Here is a 27,798-nt window from a genome sequence, read left to right on the forward strand (position 1 = left end):
TGTAGATTAGGAGGCAAAGCCTGAATAAGTACTGTTTAAGCTAATAATGTTTGCCATCTCCTGCAAAACGATAACGGTAGCAAAAGTTCAAATATCACATATGAGGAGAAATAAATGGACAAAAACCTTTAGCAACGAAGCGTGGTCTCGAGCTTTTCTTAGGATTCGATTTCTGGTCGTGGCCGTGTCTGTGCTTGTGTTTTTTCGGATATTCTTCGTCGACAGGTATAAAATTTGAATCTTCGTTGGGTGCGGGACAAGGTACACTATGACATATTTCCACAGCCGGAGGCTCCGTCGCTCTATGACACTGTGACCCTCCACGACATGTCACATTACGCTTTCGAAGACCTTGACCACAAGAAGCAGAACACTGAAATAAAAAAACACTCTGTCAAACTGTTAAAGTCAAGCATGAGTCTACACATTAGGTAAGAATTTGTAATACAAATTTTATTTCAAGAACTATGATACTTTTACCTTAGATTTGAGAAATAAATTGTAATACCTAGTTGAAATAAAATAAGCACTTCAGCTTTTTTAATTTAACTTTAAAAGTATATTTGTCATCAACAGATCTCATTTGAGATTTTACTTAAAATTTATAGTGCAACTTAGAAAATCTTTGCTTATAAATGAAAAGCGTAGGTTTTTACTTTATGTTCCCAAGAGCTACTTTTATTTTATAACAAGCCTTTTCCTTCTCCTTCTAATTTCCCACCTACTTTTCCCTTGACAAAATAAAGTTTCAGTATTACGATTTATGCAAATAAGGTAGAAATGAGTATTTAAGCTCAAGTCTGGGTTACTTCAATAAGAGAGTTTGTTCTGCCCTATCGGCCACGTTGTTGCTATTAGTTAAAGCTTGCTATCCTACGGCCGTACGTATACGTGCCGGTTATCCTGAATTAAAGGCCAACTCCACGAGTTTGATTCTGTACAGCTCCGGCTAATTAAATTTTATTTAGCATTAGATTAGTTTATATTTTCTATGTTGAGTTAAAGTCCCAGCAGAGGCTTCTTTTACGGCCAAGAGGGGGGCCATCTGTAAATTTATTTTGAGTCTGAATAAAAGAATAACTTGAACCCTTCTCCGGAGTTGTGACTTGGATAAAAGTACTCAGCGAATAGTCGCTGCATAGTTCTTCAGTATTCTAACTTTCAAAGAACTCTGTTTTAGCCAGGATGCTGCAAAAGAATTGTATTTTAACTTTGCGAAATTAAAAAGCCTATTTAAGATGCATTTAATCAAATATAATTCATTAATGCTGATTCAAGATGCCTTTAGAAAAAAGGTTTAAAAACAAAGGGGGGGAGAAAAAACACTTGCAAACCTGCTCTTGAAATTCTAGTCCAATATACCAAAAGGACCGCTACTTAATTAGCTTTAGATCAGGATTTATTTTTTCCCAGCTTCTCATCGTATCTTTTTTGTTTGATACATTAATTTTTACGATATTCCTGTAAATTTTCGTAGAAGCCCCATTTTACGATATCTATTCTTGTGCTTTGACTTGCAAATGAGGGCCATACTGGTTCAAGAATCTAAGTGCTAATCTGTAATTCCCTGTGAACTTCCACTGAAAATTCTGTACGCATTTTACCTTAACTTCATTTAACAATAATTCCTGAGTGCTTGTCTCAATAATAGTGAACATAAGTGCCATTTACAAACAGTGCAACTATTTCTATGACTAAAGCAAACATTATACAGAAGATTGTTCGCACTTTATGGAAAGATTTTGATAATGAATTTTTATGGAAAATGGAACTCATTTCTTGTGACGGTTTGCTTTTATCTGACAGCCTAAAGCTCTAGCTTGAATTTTTCATGAAAGGATACTTTTTCTTAGCAGTATTACGCCAGTTTTATCCCACGCCTCTTGGCTCATTTTCCAACGTCCATACGAGAAGCATCAAGTGATTTGACAGGTATTTCTTCAAGTAGGATAAATTTTATTCCTGTTTCTGATTTTTCCCAAGTACTCGGCAGTTCACTTAAACATGTGACATAAGGATGTAGGCTCTAACCTGCGTCCTTTATGAAGTTCAACTTTATGGATATCCTTTCCATATATGAATTATAGTACAGTGAATTAATTTTAGCTTTACATGAGATTTCTTTGAGTTTGTCGTTATAACAAAGTTCTGCGGCTATAATGCCTTCCTTTGGGAACTCCTCTGTACATCGACGAAACCATTTCCTACAGTCATTTTCGTCAGCTGAGTAATGGAAAACTGGTCTTTTTACTTCCTGGTCCGAATTAAGTATTGTAATTGCGAAAAAATTTCGGGTATCGTATTTCAATGAAAATATCCATTTCAACCGCTCTTGAAACCATTTGAATGATGTTTGGGGGTGATATCTGTACATACGGACAGAATAAAGGACTGCTTTTGCCAAAAAAAAATTGTAAATTGGATTTAAAATGGATTCACAAAAGATTTTATTCTTGCCGTTTGTACATACGTACTTACTTACATATGTATGTATCTTGCATAATTCAAGAACGGTTAGCCGTAGAACGTTGAAATTTTGTATAGGACTTCTACAACTTGTAGTTATGCACTTCCCTTTTTCTTTGCAATCGGCTGCACCAATCGTATATAAATATATCTATTTCCGCTCTGTTGCCTGGTTCAGTGAGCTTAGTTTTATTATTTTTATATGTTGGTAAATTATGCTTTTTTTTTTTTTTTTTTTTTTTTTTCTTTAAAAGTAATTGAATTATGTAGTTTTAACGTTCTGGTTAAGATTTTTTTTGCCGTTAGTCAAGCTACATGCAATAGTTGTAGAATTATCAATAATTCAAATGTTAAGTCGAGTGGCGAGTTAAGCCTATCGAACCGCCATTTGTTTACATTTGAAACTCGGTAGAATAGTAAGAAGAATACAGTTTCTGCATCTTCAGTGTCTTTTTGCCAAATGGGTTCAAAAGTAATCTTTCATTTTTGTGCTCCGAAAAGTCTCTCTTCTTGCCTGCTGTCCGAATTGCTTGTTTTTGCGTAGAAAGTCTAAATATATTAGTAAAAATTGCCTTTTAACTGTATTTGGTGTTTTATATTTTGCTGTATTTTGCAATTTTTAATAAAAATGTTTTGAGATTTTAAATATTTTTGCTTTGTCGCGAAATGACAACTGAATTAATTGAATGAGAAACATATCTCTAATAAAATTCGAGGAATAAGTTTAAATGAAATGGAGCAAAAATATATAGGCCATACAAGGCAATCATGTGGTTTTCACATCAGGTTTTTTATTAGTGATTTTACTGCAGTTTTTTTTTTTTTTTACGGTGAACGAATTTTAGATCATAAAGTGCGACCTGCGTATAACTGTTCTTTCCATGATGAAAGCATCGTATTTATATGATTGCTATTTCAACAACATTTGCTTCACATTTTTATCACAAATATAATTTCATCTAAAACTGATTAAATATGCAATTATGTAATTAATTCCCTTCTCGCTCCTGGTCTTTTAATTAGCATATCATGAATCAGCAAACTTTGATATTTTTAAACTCATAGACTCACTTGTGACCAATTTCCAACAACCCATACTCCGCAAGTAACATTAGCACATGGTCGGCGTGTCTTTGGTTTTTCCTCTTCTTTACACTTGCCATCTGGATGGCTACAGTATACGTGTCGATTTTGGAAGTTGCAAAGATCTTTGCTGCAAGCCTGGAAACATAAAAGTTAAAAACATTATAAACATTAGTCCTCCACTGCAAATGGACAGAATAAGAATCTTTAAAATTTTATGACATTTTCCTACCACCACTTTAAACTCGCGATCTAATTAATTTGTTAAACTGTATGTGAACTATTAACGAATTAACAATAAAAGTGATGGTGAACAATTAAATATCAAAGACTATAGCCTCTTTTCTCTTCTTTATTCAACTTCTGCAGAATGCTGAGAAAAAAAAGCCCTTAGAAAACATACAACAAGAAAACATAGAAGCAAATAAGAAATGCAGTATAAAAGAGACAGCATAAATATAAAAGAAATACAACACAAAACATAGATACAAAATACCAAAAAACGAATAAAATCACAAAATTCATCATGTGGTTCCTCGCTTCCCAGAACGATGTAAAGAACTATGGCAAAGGGAGTAGTACAGCTGATGGCAGGAGGAGACACCATAATTCTACCAAAGGCTTAACTGGTATTGTCTCGCATTCCCGCATACCTAAGATTAGGAGATACATCAAATGATATTCTTAGATATTATTACCATCGTGGTTCAGAACATAACGACCAGGAAGCACTACAATGTGCAAAATTGAAGGTGTTCATTAATGATTCCTACAGAAAGAGCACGAAAACAATTTTAAATAAAAAGAAAAAGGCGGAAAAGCAATCGTGTCTAGTCTGCAAACGAAAGGCATTGCTACATGACGAGAATTTAAATGGTTTTGTATGTTGAGCAGCCAGTTTTCTGCTCAGAATCCATTCTTACAGGAAATGTCTTACATATGTTCAGAATTCTTTGGCAAGAAATGGCAAATGTAAATTGAAAAGTGATATTGCTAGATTAATTTGTTTGCTGAAAAATTACTAGGGATTCCAGAAAGAGAAATAATCCAGTATTTGCAGTATATCGATTGATTTGCTTCCTGGTAGACCACCTTGTGAAAAATATTTTGCTGCTAAATAATCTATTTAAATCTTTGCAGATTTTTTTTTGGGGGGGGGAAAGTAAATTTCAGTGTAAAAAGATTACTATATAATAATTCAATCATTGACAGTTTATATATGCTTAAATCGCAAATAATAAAGAATTATCCTCTTGCTCTGACCTAGAGTAAAATAATCATGGAAATTATAAGAATGGTATTAGGAAAATATTAATAGCAAATATATGCGCCTGAACATTTAAATTTCAGTTCACTAATTGATATTTATAATGTTATAATTTCGTTTCAATTATTTTCAGCGTTTGATGAAAGATAATTGAGGTTTTGGATGATGGAGAGGGCCATCAGTGCTCACTTTTGCTTTGCCTAAAATAAATATTTATCGTAATCATATGACTTAAGAACATTTTAGAAGATAATATATCCATCTTGGCATTTACATTTCATACCTGTAACTGTAATTTGCATTGTTTCGGCTTTGTTTCAATTATTTACGTGACTCAATTAAAACTGTTTGAGGCATTATAACCTGAAATCTTTAAAGGGCTTTAAAATAATAATAATAAATAACATAAAGAAAAGGGGCAGTGCCCCCTTTTATTTTTATGACAGAAAATAAAAATATAAAAAAATCACATCTGAAATGTGACTCTTAAGAGCCTAAGGCATAATCAGGCCCTGATTATCCCTCCGAATACACTTTTCGAATACCATCAGTGCTTTTAGGACACAAGTGGAACCTAAGTTACCGACGTCTTTTATCTAGTGGCGCCATTTGCATTTTGTGAACTGAATAGACTGACCGAGTATTAAGTCACCCTGTACCTTTGCAGCAAGACTGTCGGTTTTTAAACAGGAACTGTTAAAAACATATCGTAACACGTTTAATTAAGTGCACTTCATAAATTTATAAATGCCACTGAATAAAGACAGCATCATTCATATAAATTCTGGCCTGCAGGCACGTGGATACTAATTTGTTACTTTAGTAGCCATTCATAAAAACAGCAGTCCCAGAAGAGCCTATCTGATACGTCAGGCTTAAAGAGTGTAAAAAAGAGCAATAGCTGTAAAAATGTGAAAGAAGTGTATGCTAAAGGCGTTTTGAATACTGTGAATGCCAACAATACTTCTCTACATTTCGACATGGCGACCTTGGCTGGAAAGTTGCCTGCCCCTGTGGGCACCTTGTCTTTTTTCAAAAATGATGTGTTAAAAGCTTCAACGGGAAAAAAAATCCTTACGCAATCGTTGAAACGTTGGCAGAAGAGATTGAATTCGCAACCATCAGCTGTATATCGTTGTTTCAAGTAATTTGGAATCGGGACTAAGCTTGGCAAGTGGGTTTTACATGAACTTACTGACACACTACACAAAGAAAATGTGCGACATCTGCACTCCTCTTCATTCACGTGAGAAAAATTATCCTTATTTATTACCGTCCAGTGAATAATTGTTCGCAGTATTTTATTGACGAAAAATGAATGCAAATCCCATGAAGCACTTGAAAAGGGACCTTCAAGATTTTATTTCCAATAATCTCATTAATTTCTTTAAAAACAGCATAAGAAACCCTATTTATTACTGCGCTGAAAGAATGTTATTGATTCAGGTGAAAAATATACAGTTGCTTAAGTTAACATCTTACTTACTTTTAATTTATTTAATATCTAACGCAAAAAATAATATCACATATTAAATGTTAAATTAGTAACACAACAATCTTGAGTTTGACGTAGATTAATGTGCAAGATCTGAATTGATTTCGAGGGCAAACAGGTACAGGTTCCTCTTCGTCAGGAGCTAGATGTTACCTTCTCGTTTCCTTTCATTGTGAAGTACAAATATGACCATTGTTTTCCAGTTTTGCATATTTCTTTACTCCGAAGAGGGGCGTGTACCTGTTTGCCCTCGAGATTGATTGAGATTTTGTTCTTAAATCTACGCCAAACTCAAAGTTTCTAATTTAATGATTCACGTGGCGTGTTTTTATTCCGTTTCCACTTATTCTTATTAAATGACCACCTGATAAGTTTTGCTTTCGTGAGATGACACCATGATAAGGCTGGTAGTCGATAATTATTTTCTAATCCTCAAAAACAGACTTTTGGATGCCTTGGATCGCAGTTTGATGGAACAAAAACTATCTCTAGCTTTGCCCTTTGCTAAAAAAACCGATATAATTCAGATGATGCAATATTGCTGTGTTAGCCGCAAGAGCAAAATTCACACTATTCAATGGAACTGGTATCACATCTGATGGGTAATATCGTTACATTATCTACAAGGGTAGAATCTGTAGTAGAAGTGATTAAGGAAACATTAACTCCTAGACGAAAAGCACTTTAAGATATCGATAAATGTAGACGAGCTGGTAGCCTTAACACTGACTTAATTTGTAATGAAGATTCAGCCGAATTCTGTATTGATGAAATAAAAGCTTGAAGACAACTTACATCTGACCACTGTGATGCAGACCATGTCTCACGGCCGCCGTGGCAAGGTCTCTTGTGAGGACAAGGTTCAGAATCGGTAGGCCTCAGTAATGGGTCGCAATCTTCATCCAGCAAAGCAATCTGTTGATCTTTACTAAGCGAGCGTACACAAATAACGGTTCTTTTGCGAATTCCTCGTTGACCACAACTGGTTGAGCAATGCTGCCAGGGCCCTGACCACCATCTATAAAGAGAGGAACAGTTAATGATATATAGAGAAAAAGTTGTAGTCGGAACCCGCTGTAGTAAAGCTGGCTTACAACGAACCTTGGATATAACGAACGAAGTCCTGTCCTATTTCCTATACACTTACTGTTATTTTATACTGCTTTAGCGAACTTCGTGATATATGAAAATCGGATATAACGAATTATATGGATATTTTCGATTAAAACATTTTTGTATTTTTCGTATTTTTTCCAAATTTCTGCGAAAGTGCGAAGTTTTAACGAAAAAATTACTATCCCTTAAAATCATCCATATGTAGGATGTAAAGATTCACATTCTGTCAGTAAAGGAAAGCATCTTTTTTGCATTGCTGTTCTTTTATGCACAACCCCACTTTTCTCTGAGTTCTAAACAAAGAATTTGCAAACCAGGTATTGACGCCCAATATAATAAGCAAATCTTAGGACCTATATGGCGTTCATTGTATGTGGTGCATGTAACGAAAAACATAAAATTAGAGTCAAAACAACATGCCGAATATTGATTATTAGAGAAGCAACAAGAGCCAGATTAACATTCATAAAACTGCAGAACTAGTTTCAAAGTTTAAATACAGAATCTTTTTCTTATCTTTCGTCTTTTGCATTTCTGAAGCCGAAGAGGAATATTCGGTATTTAAACCTTCGAGCCTAATCCTGCAAATTTATGAATATTGCCCTGATCCTTGTTGCATTAACTCCTCCAATAATAAAAGAACATAAGTAGGTTCTATGATTCCATTCAAATTCTTTGACTGTGTTGTCAAATAAAGCTCTATACAAAGCTGATGTTGCGATGGAAATTTTCTTTAATCAAGGCAAGAGGAAGTAGGGACTTGTCTGAGTCGCAACAGTTAATTCATGTATTAAGGAGTGAAAATATTTTATCTTTACCTCTTTTTGGTTTGAATATAAACACTACCCACATTCTGTCCTCCAAATGGGATGAAAAACATACGATATTCTTTACTAAAGTTATTTAATCTTTTCATTGCAGTGATATATATTTAAAAAAAAAATTAAAGGAAAATTCGTCCGTATTTTTTGTTGTTTGTTTTCGTACAATTATAAAAACACTGATTTTATATTTCTGTGAGACTACTTCTGTATACGTAAAGTAAATAAACTGTATACTGTAGATACGAATGAATTGGTTTGTGCTTATATTTCTTGCCAAGGCTAAAACATACTAACTACCGTTTCTCGGCAAAACTAATATAACCGACCAAGTACTCAATTAACCATCTGATTTTTTTTTATTTCATCTATGTTTTTTATTGCTTTACCGAATTTCGGAATCATTCAGAGGGTAAAAATTATATTTCTTAATAACCATGTACAGTATGAAACAATTTTTTTATCAAAAGTATTCGTCAATTAATAGGTACTTACGCATTAACGCAACTATTTTGACTCCATCTGACAATTTTTACAGATAAAAAATATTTGCTTATCAAATGCAAGTTCGCGATACTGTTTTTCGAAAAAGTTTCTAAACTATCGATATTTAACGTAAGTCTTCGGATATTATCTAAATGTCAAAAGAGAAACACACATACAACTCTTATTTAATAGTTAAAATTTGTATTTAATAGTTAAAATTTGTATTTCAAATTTTAACTATTAAATAAGGATTTTATGATACATAAAAAGTAAAACAGATTTTTCGCGAAACTCTTCTGTAAATTTTTGCTCTTTTCTTCTTCCCGTCTACACAGCTATCTGTTTTCAAGGGGGAGGAAATTGCACAAACTCGGCATTTCTAATAGACTCTCTATGAAGTGAATCTCATCATTGTTCGATTCACTGAATTTGTGACAAAATGCTGTATTTCTTTAGAAACTAGATTGAAGCTTCTTCCATTGCTCATAAATTCCACATTTTAAAATTGAGATTAAGGCAAAAAAAAATCATTATTTATCTGTAAAAACCGTTAGAACATTGAACATAACAAAAGAATGCATATGGAAATGGCGACATCGCTCAACTGAAAGATTGTTATAACTATGGTTATGCGCATAATTGCCAGACTTTGGCATAGTTGGAAAATTTACGACTTGTAATAAGGTGGTTGCGGTAACACGTAAGTACAAAACGCTTTTTTGTGGATTTGAGGTTACGATAATTGCATTTAGAAGGTAATCAAAACGTTCTTGCCGTTTTGGGCAGTCATAAAGAAAAAGGTCATAAAACAAAAAATAATCACCGCTATTCTCAAAGTAATCACCATCGGTATCCACTATCTTTTGCCAACGAACGGTTAGCTGTGCGATGCCATTCCGGTAGAACTCAGGAGTCTTGCCGCAAAGAAGTCCGTGAGGGTCTTTTCGAGGTCTCCCCCGGTTATTGAAGAATTTCCCACAAAGATGGTTGTTCAGCGAATGGAAATGGTGGTAGTCTGTTGGCGCGAGGTCTGTGGAATATGGTGGATGGGGTAGTGCCTCCCAGCTCGGTCGCTGGATCATCTCCCTGGCCTCCCGAGCCACATGCGGCCTCGCATTGCCATGGAGGAGGAGTACCCTCTTACGATTGACCAATGCTGGCTCTTTATGCATCAGTGCCTGATGCACACGTTCCAGTTGCTGCGAGTGCAGGCGTGCCATGATGGTTTCGGGTGGAGGGAAGGTCTCGCAGTGTTAGAATTGTAAGAATTGGAGGCTCCCTTCAGCCCATTTGGACACGAGTGTCCCCATAGCTCAAAAGAAGGGGCTCCGTATCTCCACAAACGAGGGCAGCCAGTAACCCAGCCACCCCCAAACAACAAACAAAAATACTAAATCAAAAATAAGTAAGCACATCTAACACAAAATTACAGACCAACAAACAAACAAAAAAATCCATAAACACAAATTCACACCATAGAACAACCACAGATATCTAAAACCCACAAATACAAAATTCAATTTTAACAGAAGATTCCTACCAGCGCCCTATTTTCATTGATAAACTTTATTAGAGCAATAGAATATGATTTAAAAACTTTAAAATTAATGACATTTACATTAAAGTCAGTAATATTAAAAATCTGTCTAATAGGGGCTGTTAAACTACAATCAACCACGAAATGCCTAGCATCACCATCATCCTGACAACTATTACATAATTTATTTTCCTTCAGATTAAATCGGTTGAAATAGAAAGGTCTCGCAGTGTGACGTACAAGGTCCCGTGGTGATAACCAATGTGTGGAACTGTTGGGTGTGTCATATTGGACCCACTTTTCATCGTTGGTGAGTACTCGATCAAATTTGGATGCATTGCAGTGCCGAGTAAGCAATGACAAACAGGCAGCGGCACGCTGTTGCTTGTTTGCATCGGACAGTGTGTGGGGTACCAACTATGCCTTTCCTAGGTGGTGCAAATGGAATCTGATCGTACCTGGAAGTGTGCAGCAAGTTCACCACATGTTTTCCGCGTGTCACTCTCTATGGCTGCTTTTAGGGCCATATTGTCAGTGCTTGTGGACGAACGCTTGTGGTGTATTACTAAGAAACATATTCCCTGACCTGAACTTATGGAACCATTGCCTAACAGTTCGTACGTGAACGGCATCATCCCTACAGGCCATGCAAGTTCGGCGACTTGATTTTGCTCCTGACAGGCCCACTTAAAAATCATACAGCAAACAACTCCGAACGAGCGCCTTTGACTCCTACATTTCAATTAGTCGCTGTCTGAGTTATGTTTGAAGTGAATTGGCGGTGAATAACAGTGAGTGAGAATATTCGGCCTGACCGCCTTTACTCCAAACTTATTTAACCTGCTAAATATTCGTAGTATGAAATCGTAAAGTCCACAAGTGGAACGCAAATGTGGCGCCATCTATGGGCACATCTATGTGCAGTTGTTCAATTTAGAGATGGCTATTGTGTCGCCATCTGTAGCCAATTTTGTGTAAAGCAATTATTTGAAGGTAGCACATATCTTGATGATGGATGAAAAATAGTAAATAAGATTGTAATGTTGCACGCTCCCAACCTGCACGCAATAATAGTGGTGACTGCTATGAACTGGAAAGTATACAAAGTCTTGAGAAGGGTTTAAATCCCTTTTTATTCAACTTTAGAAATTACAGATGCGTGCTCTTGACGCTCACAAACTACGCCGACCCGGCGGTAAAATAAAAATAAGCAACTAAAAATGAATAATAACCAGTGACTACCTACGAGGCTCTCTAAAACGTAACTAACCTAACCACGTTCTAAGATACCGCTGACAATTCAGCAAACTTCTGAATATTACGTTGAAAAATTTAACTATCTGCCGAGGCAAGCACACAGGCCGAAACGCGTGGTTCTTCAGTTTCTACCAAGCCACCTCCACGCTCGTGAAGCAAGAAAGCACACTTTCGAACTCGTTTCCCTTCTATTTAACTCAGATTACTTCCGCTGACAATTTTGAATACTTTGCGCGTTCTACTAAAATTTACATACTCTGGCATTGGCAATTCCAGGGGAAAGAAAGGCTTGACAGGAAAGATAGTTTAAACTTAAACTAAATGTTAGTTAAAATAAATATAAACCCTACATTTGCCGCTGCCAGAATTTGGTAAACTTGGAACCAGGTCCTAGAAACGACCTGTTGAAAAGTTTCCACAATTCTGAACTAAAATTTAAGAGCCTCGTTTACATAAAAAAACTGTTTTCTCACAAAAGGTAGAATAAATTTCTGTAGATACTTATTTAACCCTCTCTTCTTACAGCAACCTTTCCTGGACTTCAGCAATCAATCTGTTCTCTTCCTTCCAGCATTTGGAAGGAATAAGTATCAGTATCTTTCTAAATACATTATAATTTACACTTTCATGACACTGAATAAGTTTTTGTTTTTGATCGATTTATTTTCCTTAGTTACTGCTTAATTCACATTCATTCAAAGATTCAAACATGAATTTAACTTTACCCTGGCTCTCCACCATGTGTGGTGTCAAACGGGAATATTCGTGTTTTAGTATTTTAGTATTGCAACACTTCCCCTAACCACAATGATTTGTTAGAATTCAACGACCAAAAGACACACCTTACTCGACATTATAAAACTCGATGAGCTATTTTAACATTCTTAAAATTCAAGTGTAGGTGGAGAACCCTACAAAACACATTCATTCTAAATTCCCCCTCATTCATCTTTAGACATGCAGGCTTTCGCTCTAAAGCATGATTTTATCTACAGTTTAATACTTAAATTTTGAATTCATTGCTTTTGAGCATTTTACTTTTAGCATCTAAAATTTTATGCTTCTAGACTAAATTCTACTTTTACATAACTTTCAAGTATTTACGTATATTTACAAAATTCTAATACATATGATTTTTACAATTTACCATAAAATGAATAAGAGAAAAATAAATTTTTCCTTCACGCATTCTTCGCCAACCTGGCGGCATTGAAACTAAATTTCTTATTAATACAAGAATACGAAGTTATTTTTATGTTCGGGCAAGTTTTGGCTTTAACATAGCAGAATTAGTCTTTTGACCAACAGAAACTGCTTGTTCTTAGATTTTATACTTAAAGAAAATAATACTTTTGCCTTAGCTAAATAAAGTAAAACAAAACTAAGTCTCAACCGAGACAAATTGACTTCCGTCAAAACATAGGACTTTGTATTTACGCATAACATTTCGGAACAAAAGAAAAAAATTTTATAGAAGATTTTAACTTATCTTTGAGTATTCGATGATTGGAACTCCGACATCCTCTTCTGGCAGAACTGCCTCCACGATATGGAATTCATCGACGTCAGTCGTCTCCTTTGTGTCCTTCGAGTGTCGTCGATGCTGATATTTCTTTTTCGCCCTCTGCATGCGGGCCTCTTGGAGTGGTAGTCGTCGGGTTGCTGTCTTCTGTTGGTGGTGGTCTTTTCGTTCCTCCTGCTGACTTTTCGTTCTCGGGAATGGCGGCCTTGTTTGCACCTGACACTCTGGCCCTGGAAGCGTTTTCCTCGATGCAGAATTTCTACTGCGATACGTTGTAAGTGGTCTTTTCCTCTTTACCAAAGCTTCTTTACGCGGCGGCGTTGCTTTCTTTTATTTCTTAAATGCTGGAATCTGAACGTTTTCATTTCTTCTTTTCGGTACCGTCGCATTACTTGTAGAAGGGCTAGGTTTCTCTTCAGTTCTCTGGTTCTTGGGTGGTGGAGCGGGTGACGTTACTTCTGGACCTTCTACTTCTTTTACGCTTGAGTCCTGCAAGAAACTTTTAAGGATTTCAAAATCATTTTGATTATAATATTTTTTCACCTCGTCGGGACTTGCTATGCAGATTTCCCCTCTCTCGTTCTTAAGGTACAATACGACTCCCTTTATTTCCTGAATTACATAGGGGCCTTCAAATTTTGAAGCTAACTTTGCAGTAAAATTATCTGGGGCACTTGATAAAGAAAATTTCCGTTTCAACACTTTATCCCCAACTTTAAAATATGCTTCACGGCGTTTTCTATCATAGTATAATTTTTGTCTATTTCTTGCCGTATCCGAGCTTTTAACCGCCTGGTCAATGAGTTTTTGCACATCTTTTTGTTTAAATTCTTGCTCTCTTTGTTGCACGATATAACTGCCTCCACGATATGGAATTCATCGACGTCAGTCGTCTCCTTTGTGTCCTTCGAGTGTCGTCGATGTTGATATTTCTTTTTCGCCCTCTGCATGCGGGCCTCTTGGAGTGGTAGTCGTCGGGTTGCTGTCTTCTGTTGGTGGTGGTCTTTTCGTTCCTCCTGCTGGCTTTTCGTTCTCGGGAACGGCGGCCTTGTTTGCACCTGACACTCTGGCCCTGGAAGCGTTTTCCTCGATGCAGAATTTCTACTGCGATACGTTGTAAGTGGTAATAATTTATCTAATGGCGTAATTAACTTCCGTCCTAAGAATAATTCTGCTGGAGTTTTTCCCGTAGTATCGTGATTTGCCGTTCTTAAAGCATAAGCTAACTCATTTATGTAGCCATCCCAGCGCTTGTGATGTGTGCTCACGTAACTGCGAATTATTTTTACAATATTTTTATTAACTCTTTCTGCTATGTTTGCCTGTCGTCTATACGGAACCATTTTGATATGGCGTATGCCAAGTCCAGTGCAAATATTTTCAAATATTTGGCTAACGAATTGTTTACCGTTATCGCTAATGACTTTTATCGGTGAACCGTATTTTAAAATGTATCTGTGTAAGAATGCATCTGCGACTGTTTTGGCTGACGCGCGTTTAAGTGGAACAATTTCTGTCCATTTTGAAAAATGATCTACAATTACTAAAAGAAAACGATTTTTATTTATTTCACTCTAGGGGAAAGGACCAAGAAGATCTATGCCTAAAATTTCATTCGGAAATGTGTCGCGAATGCTATTTAAGTACCCGGCCGGGCTGTAATTAATATCATTTATTAACTGACATTGATTGCAGGACCTGACATACGCAGTTACTATTTTGTATAATTGCGGGAAATATACCGCCTCGCGTATCATTTTTAAAGTCTTTCTGACCCCTAAATGACCCGCTGTTTTCGCGTCGTCTAATTGCTTCAAAATGCTTAATCGAAGCGAGGCTGGGATGACTGATTTGTACTCGAGATTTTCGTTTGTTGTTTTCGTATAAAATAATAAATTATCTATTATTTCATAGTTTTCTGCTCTATTTCTTATCGCATCGATATCTTTGTGCTCAAATCTTTCGGGGTCTTTCAAATATGCATAGATACTTCCAAATTCACGATCAGCTTTCAATTCAGCAATAATTGTTTCTCTGGAATCTAAAATTTTTGAAGTCAACACAGCGAGCGCATTTGAGTTCATTTCCTTCATCGTCCAGTTTTATACGAGAAAGTGCGTCAGCTACATTGTTTTCCTTACCCGATTTATATTTAATTATGAGATTATATTCTTGAAGTTTTAAAGCCCATGTTATTAACCTGGGCGTTAGGTTTTTCGCCGAGTAAAGTCTACCAACAGCCGCATGATCTGAAAAGACTGTTACTGGCGCTTTGCCGAAATAAACTCGAAATTTGTGTACAGCCATTAATACGGCTAATGTTTCTCTCTCTGTAGCTGTATAATTCCTTTGTGTAGAGTATAATTCCGTTGTGTAAAAAATGCCAAAGGATGGCCATTTTGCATGAAAACAGCACCTACAGCATAGTCCGACGCATCTGCTGCAATTTCCAAGTTTTCGTCCCCCTCCGGGAATTTCAAAACAGGGGCATTGATGAGCGCTTCATTTAACCTTTCAAATGCGGTATTTGCTTCTGCTGTCCACGTGAATTTACTTTTCTTTCTTTTAATTACTAACAAGGGTTCAACAGTATTAGCAAAATCTTTTATGAATGACCGATAATAAGAACATAACCCAAGGAAAGAAGAAAGTTTCTTGGCGGTGTTGGGAGGTGGGAAATCCTTGATGGCTTTTATTTTTGAATCTTGAGTTTCTATCCCCTTTTGCGAAATTTTATAATCCAGATATTTAAGTTCTTTATTTGCAAACTTGCATTTTGAGGCGTTAATTGTAAGACCGGCCTCTTTTAATAATTTAAAAACTTCTAGGTCTTTAATATGTTGTTCCAACGTACTACTCGTTATAATTATATCATCTAGATAGATTAAAGTCGATTTTCCTAGGACAGGCTTTAGATCAATATCCATAGCTCTCTGGAATGTTGACGGGGCCGCACACAACCCAAAGGGCATGCCTAAAAATGCATAAGTGCCCGATTTTGTTATAAAAGCGGTTTTATGTATGTCTTCGGGTCTCATAGCTATTTGATAGTAGCCAGACGTTAAGTCCAACGTAGTCATGTATCTTGTAGATTTAATCCTTCTAATAATTTCCTCTATAACCGGCAAAGGGTAAACCGGAAATTTAGTAATACTATTTAGTTTTCTGTAATCGATAGCAAATCTCCAAGCCCTTTTATCCGAAGGAGGAAACTCGTTCTTTTTCCTACATTGTACGACTGGACTCGCGTACTCACTATTTATGGGCGTTATTATTTTATTCTTTAACATTTCCTGAATATGTTCTTCTATGATTTGCTCTTTCTCTTTATCATAGAGGTAAGGTTTAGTCCTACAGGGTTTGTCGGCAGTTAACGGTATCTCATGCGTAACTATTTGACAACTACCAGTCCGTTCTGAAAACAAGTTTGAAAAAGTACTCACCACTTGCTGGATGGCTTGGCTTTCATGGTCATTCCAATGGCTAAGGTCGACTTGCGTTTGTTTAACTGGTTCCACCACCCTCCGATCCATCTCCAGCACAATAGAACTTTCCTGAAAATTCAGTTTGGCCTTCGCGGCTTTTAAAAACTCCATACCTAAAATAAGTGGACTTTGCAAGTTTTTTACTACAAAAATTAATACTTAAAGGCTTTCGTTTTCAACCTGTATTTTTAAAGATAATTTTCCAATACAGTGACAAGTTTGTCCTGGCGCTGCTATGATTTCTGTGTTTTTATTTTTAAATAATCGTAACATATTAAAATTCTTCTTAAAAAAATCACTCATAAAATTACCTTCTGCTCCTGTATCGATGAGGGCTTTTACTGGTACATCGCCAACCAAGACTTGTATAATTGGTAATTGTGAGTTTTTTACGATGACCGTATTTAAGTATCTTCTTGAGGGTATTTTCAAAACTTCCGGGGTCTGGACCGTCGCTTTCACAGGCCCCTCTACTCGTTTAAAACTTTCCTTTCAACTTCTGCCTTCTGGGTACGCGGACGGTGTTTTTCAAATTTCCTTTTCGGGCCTTGACCTTCGAGCTTCGATGAGTTAGCTTGATAGCTCTTTCCCTCATAAGAGCGGTTTGCATTTCTGGTCTGCTCATTTGAAGATTGCCTTCGGATACTTTGAGAATACGATGCCCCTCTAGCTTTTTCCGCTATTCTGCGATTATGGAACTTGACCGCCCATTCGAAGAGCTCCTGCAATGTGCTTGGGTTTCTAATTTCGAAGTAATCTTGAGCAGCAGGTAGCAATCTTGGTAAGATTATTTCAATAATCTCCACGTCGGGTTTCTTCCCATACAGCATATCCGTCAGCTTAATTTTTCGCAGAATAAAGTCCGTCAACTCTTCTATATTCCATTGATAGAAACTATATATTTCGGCTTCTAGCCTTGCTCGATCTTTCACTATGGGGAAGGCCTTTAATAACGATTTTTTGAATTTTTCAAATGTATATGTCTAGCCTCCGAATTCCCCTAATAAAAATTTGCCTATATTCTTCCACCATAGCGAGGCCTGTCCTCTTAGTGCAGATGTGGCGATGGCAACTTTTTGTCATTCAGACACAGGGTAGAGCTGGAAGTGGTTTTCGAGGCCTTCTAGAAATATCGCCACCGAATTTTTCCGTCGAAATTGACGTTTGGCTTGATTGACGCTCTCATCTTCTGGACCAGGTATCCAAATCCTTCCAATTGGCTTGCCATTTCTTGTTGTTGTCCAGCAGCTTCCATCCAGTTTTCGGCCGTTTCAGTTCGACAAGTGTTCGGGCGCCAATGTAATGTTGCGCGCTCCCAACCTGCACGCTACAATAGTGGTGACTGCTATGAACTGGAAAGTATACAAAGTCTTGAGAAGGGTTTAAATCCCTTTTTATTCAACTTTAGAAATTGCAGATGCGTGCTCTTGACGCTCACAAACTACGCCGACCCGGCGGTAAAATAAAAATAAGCAACTAAAAATGAATAATAACCAGTGACTATCTACGAGGCTCTCTAAAACGTAACTAACCTAACCACGTTCTAAGATACCGCTGACAATTCAGCAAACTTCTGAATATTACGTTGAAAAATTCAACTTTCTGCCGAGGCAAGCACACACGCCGAAACGCGTGGTTCTTCAATTTCTACCAAGTCACCTCCACGCTCGTGAAGCAAGAAAGCACACTTTCGAACTCGTTTTTCTTCTATTTAACTCAGATTACTTCCGCTGACAATTTTGAATACTTTGCGCGTTCTACTAAAATTTACATACTCTGGCATTGGTAATTCCAGGGGAAAGTAAGGCTTGACAGGAAAGATAGTTTAAACTTAAAATAAATGTTAGTTAAAATAAATATAAACCCTACAAGATGATGATAAGCAAGTAATAGATCATACAAATAAATATTTACAAGTCGCATAATTTTCTGCATTCGCATGAGAACGCACAGTAATTGCGAGTTGAAAACAGCTAATCAAATTTTTCCCTGTATGTCATGTGAGCGAGAATTAAATACTATTTACAATCATTACTCTGAGATCCCCTCAGGGGGCTCACTTTTGTGAGTACAGGTGAGCAATCCCGAGGTACCTAGCCCTTCAGGGGATCATCTTCTTGGTGAGACGGGTGTCACGATACTGGAGCCCCAGTGATCTATCCTCTTTTCCGTCTCCTCTCCTCTTGGCTGGAACTTTTTCCCTTTCTTTCTCCCTCGTGGTTTCTCTCTACGGAGTTTGGGGCTCGTCACGAGAGACTGGAACAGACCTTGTCTCTAGTTCTCGAGTGGCGAGAAAACTGCCCACGTGTTTGCCGTGCGTGGAGACCCGTGTCGCTGGAAAGGAGGGTCCTGGTAGTTGAGGGGCGAGGTACTGTCCCCCACACTGCTTTGGTCTCTGCTTCAGCTAAACGGGAGGCACCTTAGTCGTCCTCACGGGTGTCAATCAGCTGGTCACTAGTCCTTGTGTCAGTGGCTTGGGGTCAAGCTCTCGGGAGTACCTGCTTTCGGGAAAGCCGACTGTGGGGCTTCAGTTTGCGTATAGGTCCGGCTAGCCCTAACACAGGAATCTGTGTTCCCTTGTTGGGCTCCGTGGTGGGCGGGGCCGTCGGACCCGAATCTTTCTTTTCTTCAATATGGCAAACTCTCATATTTATCTTATAAAAGATTTTGAAGTTACTCCAGTTGATGTATCGCTATTTTAGGGGATCTCATATTCGGAATTTTAGTATTTATCAAGTCTGCTGCCTTTTCTATGTTCTTGATGATGCGTTCTAATTTACAACGTCCTCTTCGGTGTTGCATCTGATTGCCAGACCTCCTTGTTTTATGGGAATAATCTTTTTGTTTTGTGCTTGCACTTTTTCTATGGGTAGGATTTTCTGGAGGTTGTCTTGGAGTTTAGAGACACATCGAGCATCTTTGGCGTAAACTATGTTGGTGCTTTTTCTTTGGCGTAAAATGTTGGTGCTTTTTCTTTGAAAAATGGATCCTTGTGGTGAACTTGCAGCTATATTAGTAGTATGAGGCTGAGAGTTCTTTTGTTCTCTTGTAGTTGGCAGTTCTTGATTGCATGCACGATCCTGGCAGTGTCTCTTGACATGTTGGTGTCGTCTCGCTGCTGTCTTTAATGACGTGATAAAAAAGTGAAGTGACGACTATGTCGTTTGCGTAAATTAAGACAGTTTTCTCATTCCTATTCTTAGCTAAATCCTCTGGAGTTTCTACTTGACCAGAATTATGCTTGTTTTGAAGGCTGTCATGACTTGTTAATAGTGGTTGTTCATTGGTAGGCGTCGCGGAATTAACTCCTTGCTGTTGGGATGTGTGCTGTACCTTTTCGGTAGTGGGAGTTTCATGTGTGCCATCTTTTATATAACAGGCGGCGAGATCTCGAAGTGTGGTAAATAGAAAGATAAGCTCTTCGCGAAGCTCTTGCGGTATCATTGGCTTGGAGCTAAATCTTGTATTACAAATCTTCAGGCAACGTGCGTGGATTTCGTCAACATTTGTTGGATCAGATGTGAAATCCGTGTTGTATGGGACGTCGTGAATAATTGTTCCATTTAAATCAAGTTGGACGTTCCGGGATTTAGTGGGGGTGCCTTCTGTGTAAGTGTGTGTTTGTGATCTTGTGTTAACAGGCATATTTAAGCAAGTAAAGGAGCTTATACACTACAATATTAATTAACACCCAAATAATGCACAATGTTACCAAATAAACCGTACAGTAGTAATGGAGAAAGTAAATTGCTCAATATCGGTTAAAAACTAATTTTGACTAATTAATAAGTTAAAATATATTAAAATACAATCAATCAATACAGAGGGTGGAATTAAAGTCCTAATGGGGGAGAATATGCGGAAGAAACAGGTAGAAGCAATTAATTAAGGACTGGCATTACGCCGACTGGGTTTATACATATACACTGCAGAAACATTTTAAAAGCATAACAAAACGTATACAAACAAAATACTTATAAAAAATCACTTTTACAAAGTGTTGAAGCAATTAAGTGCGTAAGCTATGAATAGCAAAATAATACGCCGCACTGAAATGTGCAGCTAGTAGTAAAAATTAATTATGCGAATAGAATTAATATTATAACATGAATATCCGAATAGTTATGTAATAGAATAGAATTAATATTATAACATGAATATCCGAATAGTTATGTAATAGAATAGAATTAATATTATAATATGTGGGAACTTGAACGCAATTAAGTATCACTTTAACAAAATGTTACAGCAAATTAAGTGCGCAGAAATGATTGGCTAAATAAAGATTGGTACTGTAAAATGCAGTTAATATTAAAGTTAATTAAGCAGTAAAACAATCAAATAAAATTATTCTTGAGGGAATTGAAACGCAATTCAATATCGCTTTTACAACATACTACAGCAATTTAAGTGCGTAAGCAGTGAATAGCAGAATAAAACGTGGTACTGAGAGATGCAGCTAATAGTGAAACTTAAATAAGCAGTTAAAAAATATAAATTTGAGGGAATTGGAACATAATTAGAATTGAATATAACAAAAGACGTGTTAAATTTGGAAAGAGGTGGTGAACAGAGCATTTAAGTTATGTTAATTACACAGTGTAGAACTGTAGAAATTTGAACTGGAAAATGTTACATTAATTAATTTTTTAAACATTACATCCTACCTTGGAAGTGTTGCATTTTCTGTAAATTATCTGTAACGTTAGGTGGCATCCATTTAAACACATTACGATTAGTTCACAAGCACTTAAACCACACACACTGTTTAAGTATGATTATCTGTTAAAGAAGCTGAAAATTCTAGGTCCGTATAAATCGGTGAAAAGTGATAGAATCCGTACTAATTATCTGATTTCTCTGAAATTTTGAAACTTGAGACTGCCGGAAGATGAAACAGTGGATGGAATTATTCTGGAGGATATATGATGATTACTTTGGAAGATACGCAGATGCTGATAATTAGCCCAGTAGCTATTGTTGGTGCGAGGTCGAATGGTCATGAATAGCACTGTTAATGAATGAGAATCCGTTGAAGAAGCTGAAAAATTTTGAGTCCGGAAAAATCGGTGAAAAGGTGGTAAAATCCGTACTAATTGACCGATTTCTTTGAAATTTAGAAATTTGGCTTCGCAAGGCAATGAAACAATGAATGGAATTAATTAGGAGCTTCTATGATAATTACTTCGGAAAATATGTAGCTGCTGAATGTATGCCCAGTGCTTATTGTTGTTGCAAAGTCGAATGGCCTTGAGTAAACAGGATGTTGGTTTGAATGGAGACTTGACTGTTGGAAGCTAACGCTCAGTGAGCCGACCTCGTGCTTAATTCGTAATTCGATTAACGCTAAAGACATAAAAGTACTGTTTTCGTTGTTGTCTCACGCATACGATGATATAACTCTCATGCGAATCCAAGCATCGACTGAGCCGTTATAAGATGAGATCTGCAGAGATCAGCGACTTTGCATTGTTAGCAAAGTGCAAAAACTGAAATATCAATAACTTTTGATCTATTTAACATACGTCTAAAAGTTTTCGCTGACATAGGTAGCTGAGCGTGCTCTTTCAGGAGATATATGATTTACGATGGTAATTGCAGACATTCCATAGTAAAGAGGTTGATTTGCGGAGCAACGATAATGTGTCTTACTCACACAAGTGATAGCCACAATATACACCTATCATGATAAAGCCCCCAAACAAAATCAAACAAAATGTCTATCTGAAACAACTTGCCACTCAATCCTCTACTAAATTTTACAGCAAAATTAGCGGCGAATTTCTTAAAGTCTTTCCAAACACTTCTGATGACCACAGAATACTCACTACATATCTTAAAAGTCACTCAGTCGAACATTAGCTCATCAATGCACAACACAAAAAACCAATTAAAGTTGTAATTCGAGGATTATCTATCGACATGGACACCACAGAAATTAGTGACATTTTAACATAACAAGGATATAACTCTCACAAAGTAGTTCAAATGACACGTTTACGTACACAACAACCCATGCCACTGTTCCAAGTTCAAATTCTTCCTATACCCAACATTGATTCTATCTATAACATCACACATTTCTCACTTTTCATAGTAGAAGTTGAAAGATAAATACACAAAAATCTCATTTCACATTGTCACAACTGCCAAAAATGGCACCACTCCTCAGAAAATTGTTTTCTAGCCCCACGCTGCGTTAAATGCGCAGAACACAAAACTTCACTTTGCCCTAAAAAAGGTTTCCTAGAAAATCCTATCTGTGTAAACTGCAGTAATTCTCACCAAGCGTCTTATCGTGGATGTTTAAAATTCCCTAAACCAAAAACTAATAATGCAAATCAACACAAAAAATCTTACTCGGAAGCAATACTAAATAAACCACAAAATAATAAGACTCAGCTACCAGAACTTAACTTAAATCAACCTAACCTCACTTCCACCGCATCCAAATCTAGTCAAACTCAAAAATTTTCGAACAACTCCCCTTCAGCCTTTCTAGAATTTTTCAACGCATTAAAGAACTTGAAGCAATTTTCGGTATTCAACTATCCAAATTAACACTTCTCATCAACCAAAAACTAAATGAATTAAGAAACGGTGAAACAATTATGGAAAAATTTACATATTATTTCTAATGCTTGGTGAAGCAAATAACTCAAATTCTAATTAATTAAATATTCCAACAAATAGTGAGTGAGTGAGCGCCACTAAGGAAGAACACTGACCTGGCCTTAGCCTCACAGTGTGATATCTTCCTGGCAGAAACCATCTACTCTCTGCTCCACCTTGCTCCGGGAACGCAGCCGAATAGACGGCTAAGAGCCTCATAAAGTCTACATGTAAGCTTGGAAGTTGTTGTACGGGGAAAGAGTATCCTGTTAGGAACTAATTAAAACTAAGCAAAGAAGCAATCAATAGACTGTTAAGAATCGCTGTTAGAATAGACTCTTAAGATAACTTGTGTTAGATAAAGTAAAGATAGGAGGACTCTGCCTGAAAATTTAACTGCCGTGGATTATCTGGACTTGCTAAATGTCTACATGCGGGTGCTAATCCTGACACAACTGTCATATATTTATGGGGCTTTTGTAAAAGTCGTTGTTCCTGCATGGAGGAAATATGTAAGTACCTGTTATCACTAAGATAACAAATTCCTGCATAATTTAAATCTTTGAGCAAACTTAAACTGGAAACCACTGCGCAGGACACATCTCGCTGGGATTTCTGCTTTACCTTTGATGGGACATTGGTAGCTTTGATGAGATTCTAGGCAACGAACACATCTAGGAGTGTTGTGGCAAGCTCTCTGTGTGTGTCAATAGCGTTGGCATCGGAAACATTGTATCGGCCCCGGTCTGCTCATGTAACCAACGATGCGGATTCTCATATCTGCTATGTGAGTGATATTAAAGACTTATTTTTCCTTAGCATTTCTAGGAGTTTTTAAATAAAATACAGGGAGCATGGTTGGGACGCCATTACGCATACGCCGTAACTGGTGCAGTTTAAATACGGTTATACTCTGATATTTAAGTTCTTCCTTAAATTTCTTCTATTGGCGTGTGGACTGTAAGCTCCTTAATTACAGATTTGAGGTTTTTCATGTATGAAATGGAATGGGTGCTTTCTCCAAATAATCTTGAACAGTACGGAAATCATCTTCGCTAAAAAGCTGGATCCTGATGTTGTCATCTTCTACTTTGCTTTCTAAGTTGGTTACCTTTAATTCTCTTTTATGTTCTTTCTAAGCTCATGCCAATTTATTTCTTTATCAGTAATAATAAGTGGAGGAATAGATCTTTTTTAATCTCTTTCGTAATTTTTTTGTGGTTTTTTAACTGTCTCATTGGTCTTTTGACTTTCACTAGTTTTAGTGACATCCTCTTCCATTCTGTCATAAAGCAATTCCTCATTATTGAGGGAGTCAAAACGCGAGTTCGTACTAAGTGTTTGTGATTCTATTGAAGAACGGCTATCATGTCTGGATCGTTTACTACGTTTAACCGTAGTCCACTCTTGTGTATTGGAATTGCTCGTACTGTGTTGCGGGAGCTGCCTGAAAATCTTATCTATCGCTTTCATAGGCATATGCGTCATCAGAAGCGATTCCTGTATTTTAAGCTCAGCTTGCAACGATCGTCGGAATTCCTACGCTTTCGCGAGAAATCGGCATTTTTTTAACTTCGGTAACTGCATTACGGAGTTCTGCAATTCGTTGTAGAACAGAATCATTTTCTTTAGGGTCATGAGCTAATTCTTTTGGTTTGTTCAAGCAATTGCCTGCGTTATCGATATCTCCTGTCGTATGTTTCGACATCTCAGCTGGCTAGTCGCATATCAAAAGTCATACTTACAAACAAGAGAACAATTAGGAGCGCAGAGAAAAGGAACCATCTCCTAGAGTTCAAAAGTTCCTGATCACTGATGATCTACACAACAACCGATGAAATGCGCTCTTGGTCAATGTCCGGACTCCCATCCTAACCACTTCATCGCCAGGTTTGCCAACGATTTTTATGTTGGGGTTCATTCTTCCAGTGTCATATCAGAAACGGCAGGAACATTTTTGGTTACCTTGCATTTTTAAGATACTGCAGGTGATCATTTAACAGGTAATCTGTACTTAAAATTATACTTACGATAGCGAACCCCCCATAGTAAGATAATGAGGTTTTTTTATTTATATTTCTGTTTTATTTACTTACTTATTAATAACATTTGGTATTTGTAATTTTATTTTTTATTAAATTTACGTATGTATTACATGACAACAGTTATAACTCACTCTATAGCCATTTCACTTTTAGCATTTCTTTGTGCCGGTCCTTTCTGCTACTGATAACTAAGTATTTATTGCTTCAGTTAGAATAGTTATCAGGTTATTAAGATAAAGTGATAATATATTGTTGCGTGCGTACGGGTTCGTTATGAAATGAATGCACAAGTCCGATGAAAAATGAACAAAAATTTATTATTATCACAACAAAAATGCTTAAATTTTCTCAAATTATCATGCAGTATTACAATATCTCACAGTAGTTATCCTTTAACTACTCAAATGTCCAATAGAACGTAATTCAAAACAGCTAAAGAACGCTAATCCGCGAATTCGCTACAATCAACAAGAGCAGTTTTCTAAATAACAACAAACTAAGCAACTACTACAAACTGAGATGTTTTCCTCCTTTTATAAGATTTTAAAATCACGCGCTAGAATTTTCCAGTACTTTCTCGAAATCAAAAAGAAATATTTATTTATTTAATGCACGTGCTCTTGTATTTTCAATTTTCCGGCTTAGCTTTCTTTTAATATTCGTCACGCGCTGCACTGCGCGAGAAATAAAACCAATTAATTTATAATTGAACTAATATTAGCTTTTTAAATACCAAATTCGTAACACTGCCCCCTTCCCAAGGACTGCACGTCCCGGGCAGTACAATCCCTGGACAGGAAGCTAAACTTACAACTGTGGCATAAATGCATTAATAAGCATTACATTACAATAATAAACAACATGAACAATAAATGCAATACATAAAACAAATCAAATGCTATCAAATTCAAATAAAATACTAAATACACATTTAGAAGCAAAAAGGACCATGGTCTTACACTATTTACAATTATTTACATTACGTACTATGGCCATAGTAATAAGCTAACCTGTCGTAAGAGTTCGAAGACTCACGGATCCGAACCACGACGTCATTCGTGTTCAGCACTGTATATGGATCATCCGAAGGTGACTGTAATTTAGGACTCAGTCCTTTTCGTTGAATCGGGTTCCACAACCACACCTTGTCTCCTTTGTTGGATCTATGTCTAGTAGCTCTTGTGTCGCATCTGGTCTTCATTTTATCCGTCGCCAAGTTGACTCGCTTTCGTGCAGAACGATGCATCCTCTCAAACCGGGGCTGGGCATCTTGGATGTGTTCCTCAGGCGATGAAGGCGCACCCGTATGTCGACTAAACAGGCGGTCACAAGGCAGACGAAGGTCTTGACCGAAGAGCTTCTGAGATGGAGAATAGCTGGTAGTCTTGCGTTTCTTTTCGACCCTGGTATGATTTCGGCAGCTTCCCGAGCTCGATCTTTCGGACAAGGCGTCGACATTTCCAGGCGAGGATCCCTTTTGAGGATGGATAGTCATGCCATCAGATGCTGAAAGCAGCTTATTGTTTTTGAAATCTAAGGAAAAATTGTATTTCCTTAAAAAGTCCAATCCGAGTATGCATGAATCTGTAATATCCGCCACATATGCCGTGTGATGGTAGGCGACACTTCCAAACGTGATGTTTACGTTTAACTTCCCAGTTATGTCGATCTTGTCACCAGACGCAGTCTGAAGGGTAACACAGGATGGCGTCCAAATAAGTTTATCTTTAAAATGCTCAGCTAAATCTTTCCTAATGATGGTAACATTAGCTCCTGTGTCAATGATCATATTGCAAGGAACTCCATCGATATTCCCATTGATGGTCAGTCCGTTATTGTTGCCACTCACTAAAGAGATCTTAAGCGCTTTAAAACAGGGTTTTTCATTATCTGGCAACCTCCGTTCCTTGATATGGTCATTAATTTGTTTCCTGCGTCGTTGCTCAGAAATTGTCTCAATTTTCGTACCCTGGGGTGTTCTGCAATTCTTTCGTACGTGGCCTTCAGCTCCACAGTTCCAGCACTTTGGTTTCTTGTCAGTCCTTTTCCTTCCCGTGGCATTTAATTGTCTGTTTAAATCGTATGCCTTATTTTCCGTGCTCTGGGGAGTTCTGCAGTTCCTTCGTAGGTGGCCTTCAACACCGCTATTCCAGCACTTTAGAGTCGGTTTCGTTTCACCACTATTCCGTCTTAAAGCATTCACTGGTCTTGTCAACTCATCCGTTTTATTATCCGTGCCCTGGGGTGTTCTGCAATGCCGTCGTAGGTGACCTTCAGAACCACATCTCCAACATCTTACAGCCACTTTGTTCTCACTGCTACTCCGTATCAAAGCATCGAATTGTCTGGCTAAATCATCTAAACGAGCCATCAATTGGTCCCCTGGGTCGTGGACTCGCACAGCTCTGACTGGGTAGCGATCTCTAAGAGTTGCTTGCTGGGCTGCCTCCAATTTCACGGCGTACAACAGAGCGCTTTTTACATCCTTTACATCTGCCATTCGTAGAACCTTCTGTATTTCGGGATCCCGGATCCCATCGATGAAATATTGCAGGGACAGGATTTCCCTTGTTTCTGTCGGGCACTCTGAAAAGGCGTGATGTGAC

General features: G+C 37.3%; 1 protein-coding gene across 1 annotated transcript in view; it reads right to left on the reverse strand.

Moving 5' to 3' along the window:
* LOC118195454 (A disintegrin and metalloproteinase with thrombospondin motifs 6-like) overlaps positions 1-27,798 on the reverse strand; it is a 493,619-nt gene that overhangs the window by 60,599 nt on the left and 405,222 nt on the right. Inside the window, exons 19-21 of the mRNA XM_085819861.1 lie at positions 7,107-7,329; positions 3,538-3,687; positions 127-373 (exon numbers count right to left, since the gene is read on the reverse strand). Coding sequence (XP_085675987.1) covers positions 127-373; positions 3,538-3,687; positions 7,107-7,329 — 620 coding nt within the window. The remainder of the gene's footprint in view (positions 1-126; positions 374-3,537; positions 3,688-7,106; positions 7,330-27,798) is intronic.

The sequence above is a fragment of the Stegodyphus dumicola genome, chromosome 7, assembly GCF_044657685.1.
Source record: "Stegodyphus dumicola isolate Sdum_Otavi_A_Nest chromosome 7, ASM4465768v1".
Classification (NCBI taxonomy): domain Eukaryota; kingdom Metazoa; phylum Arthropoda; class Arachnida; order Araneae; family Eresidae; genus Stegodyphus; species Stegodyphus dumicola.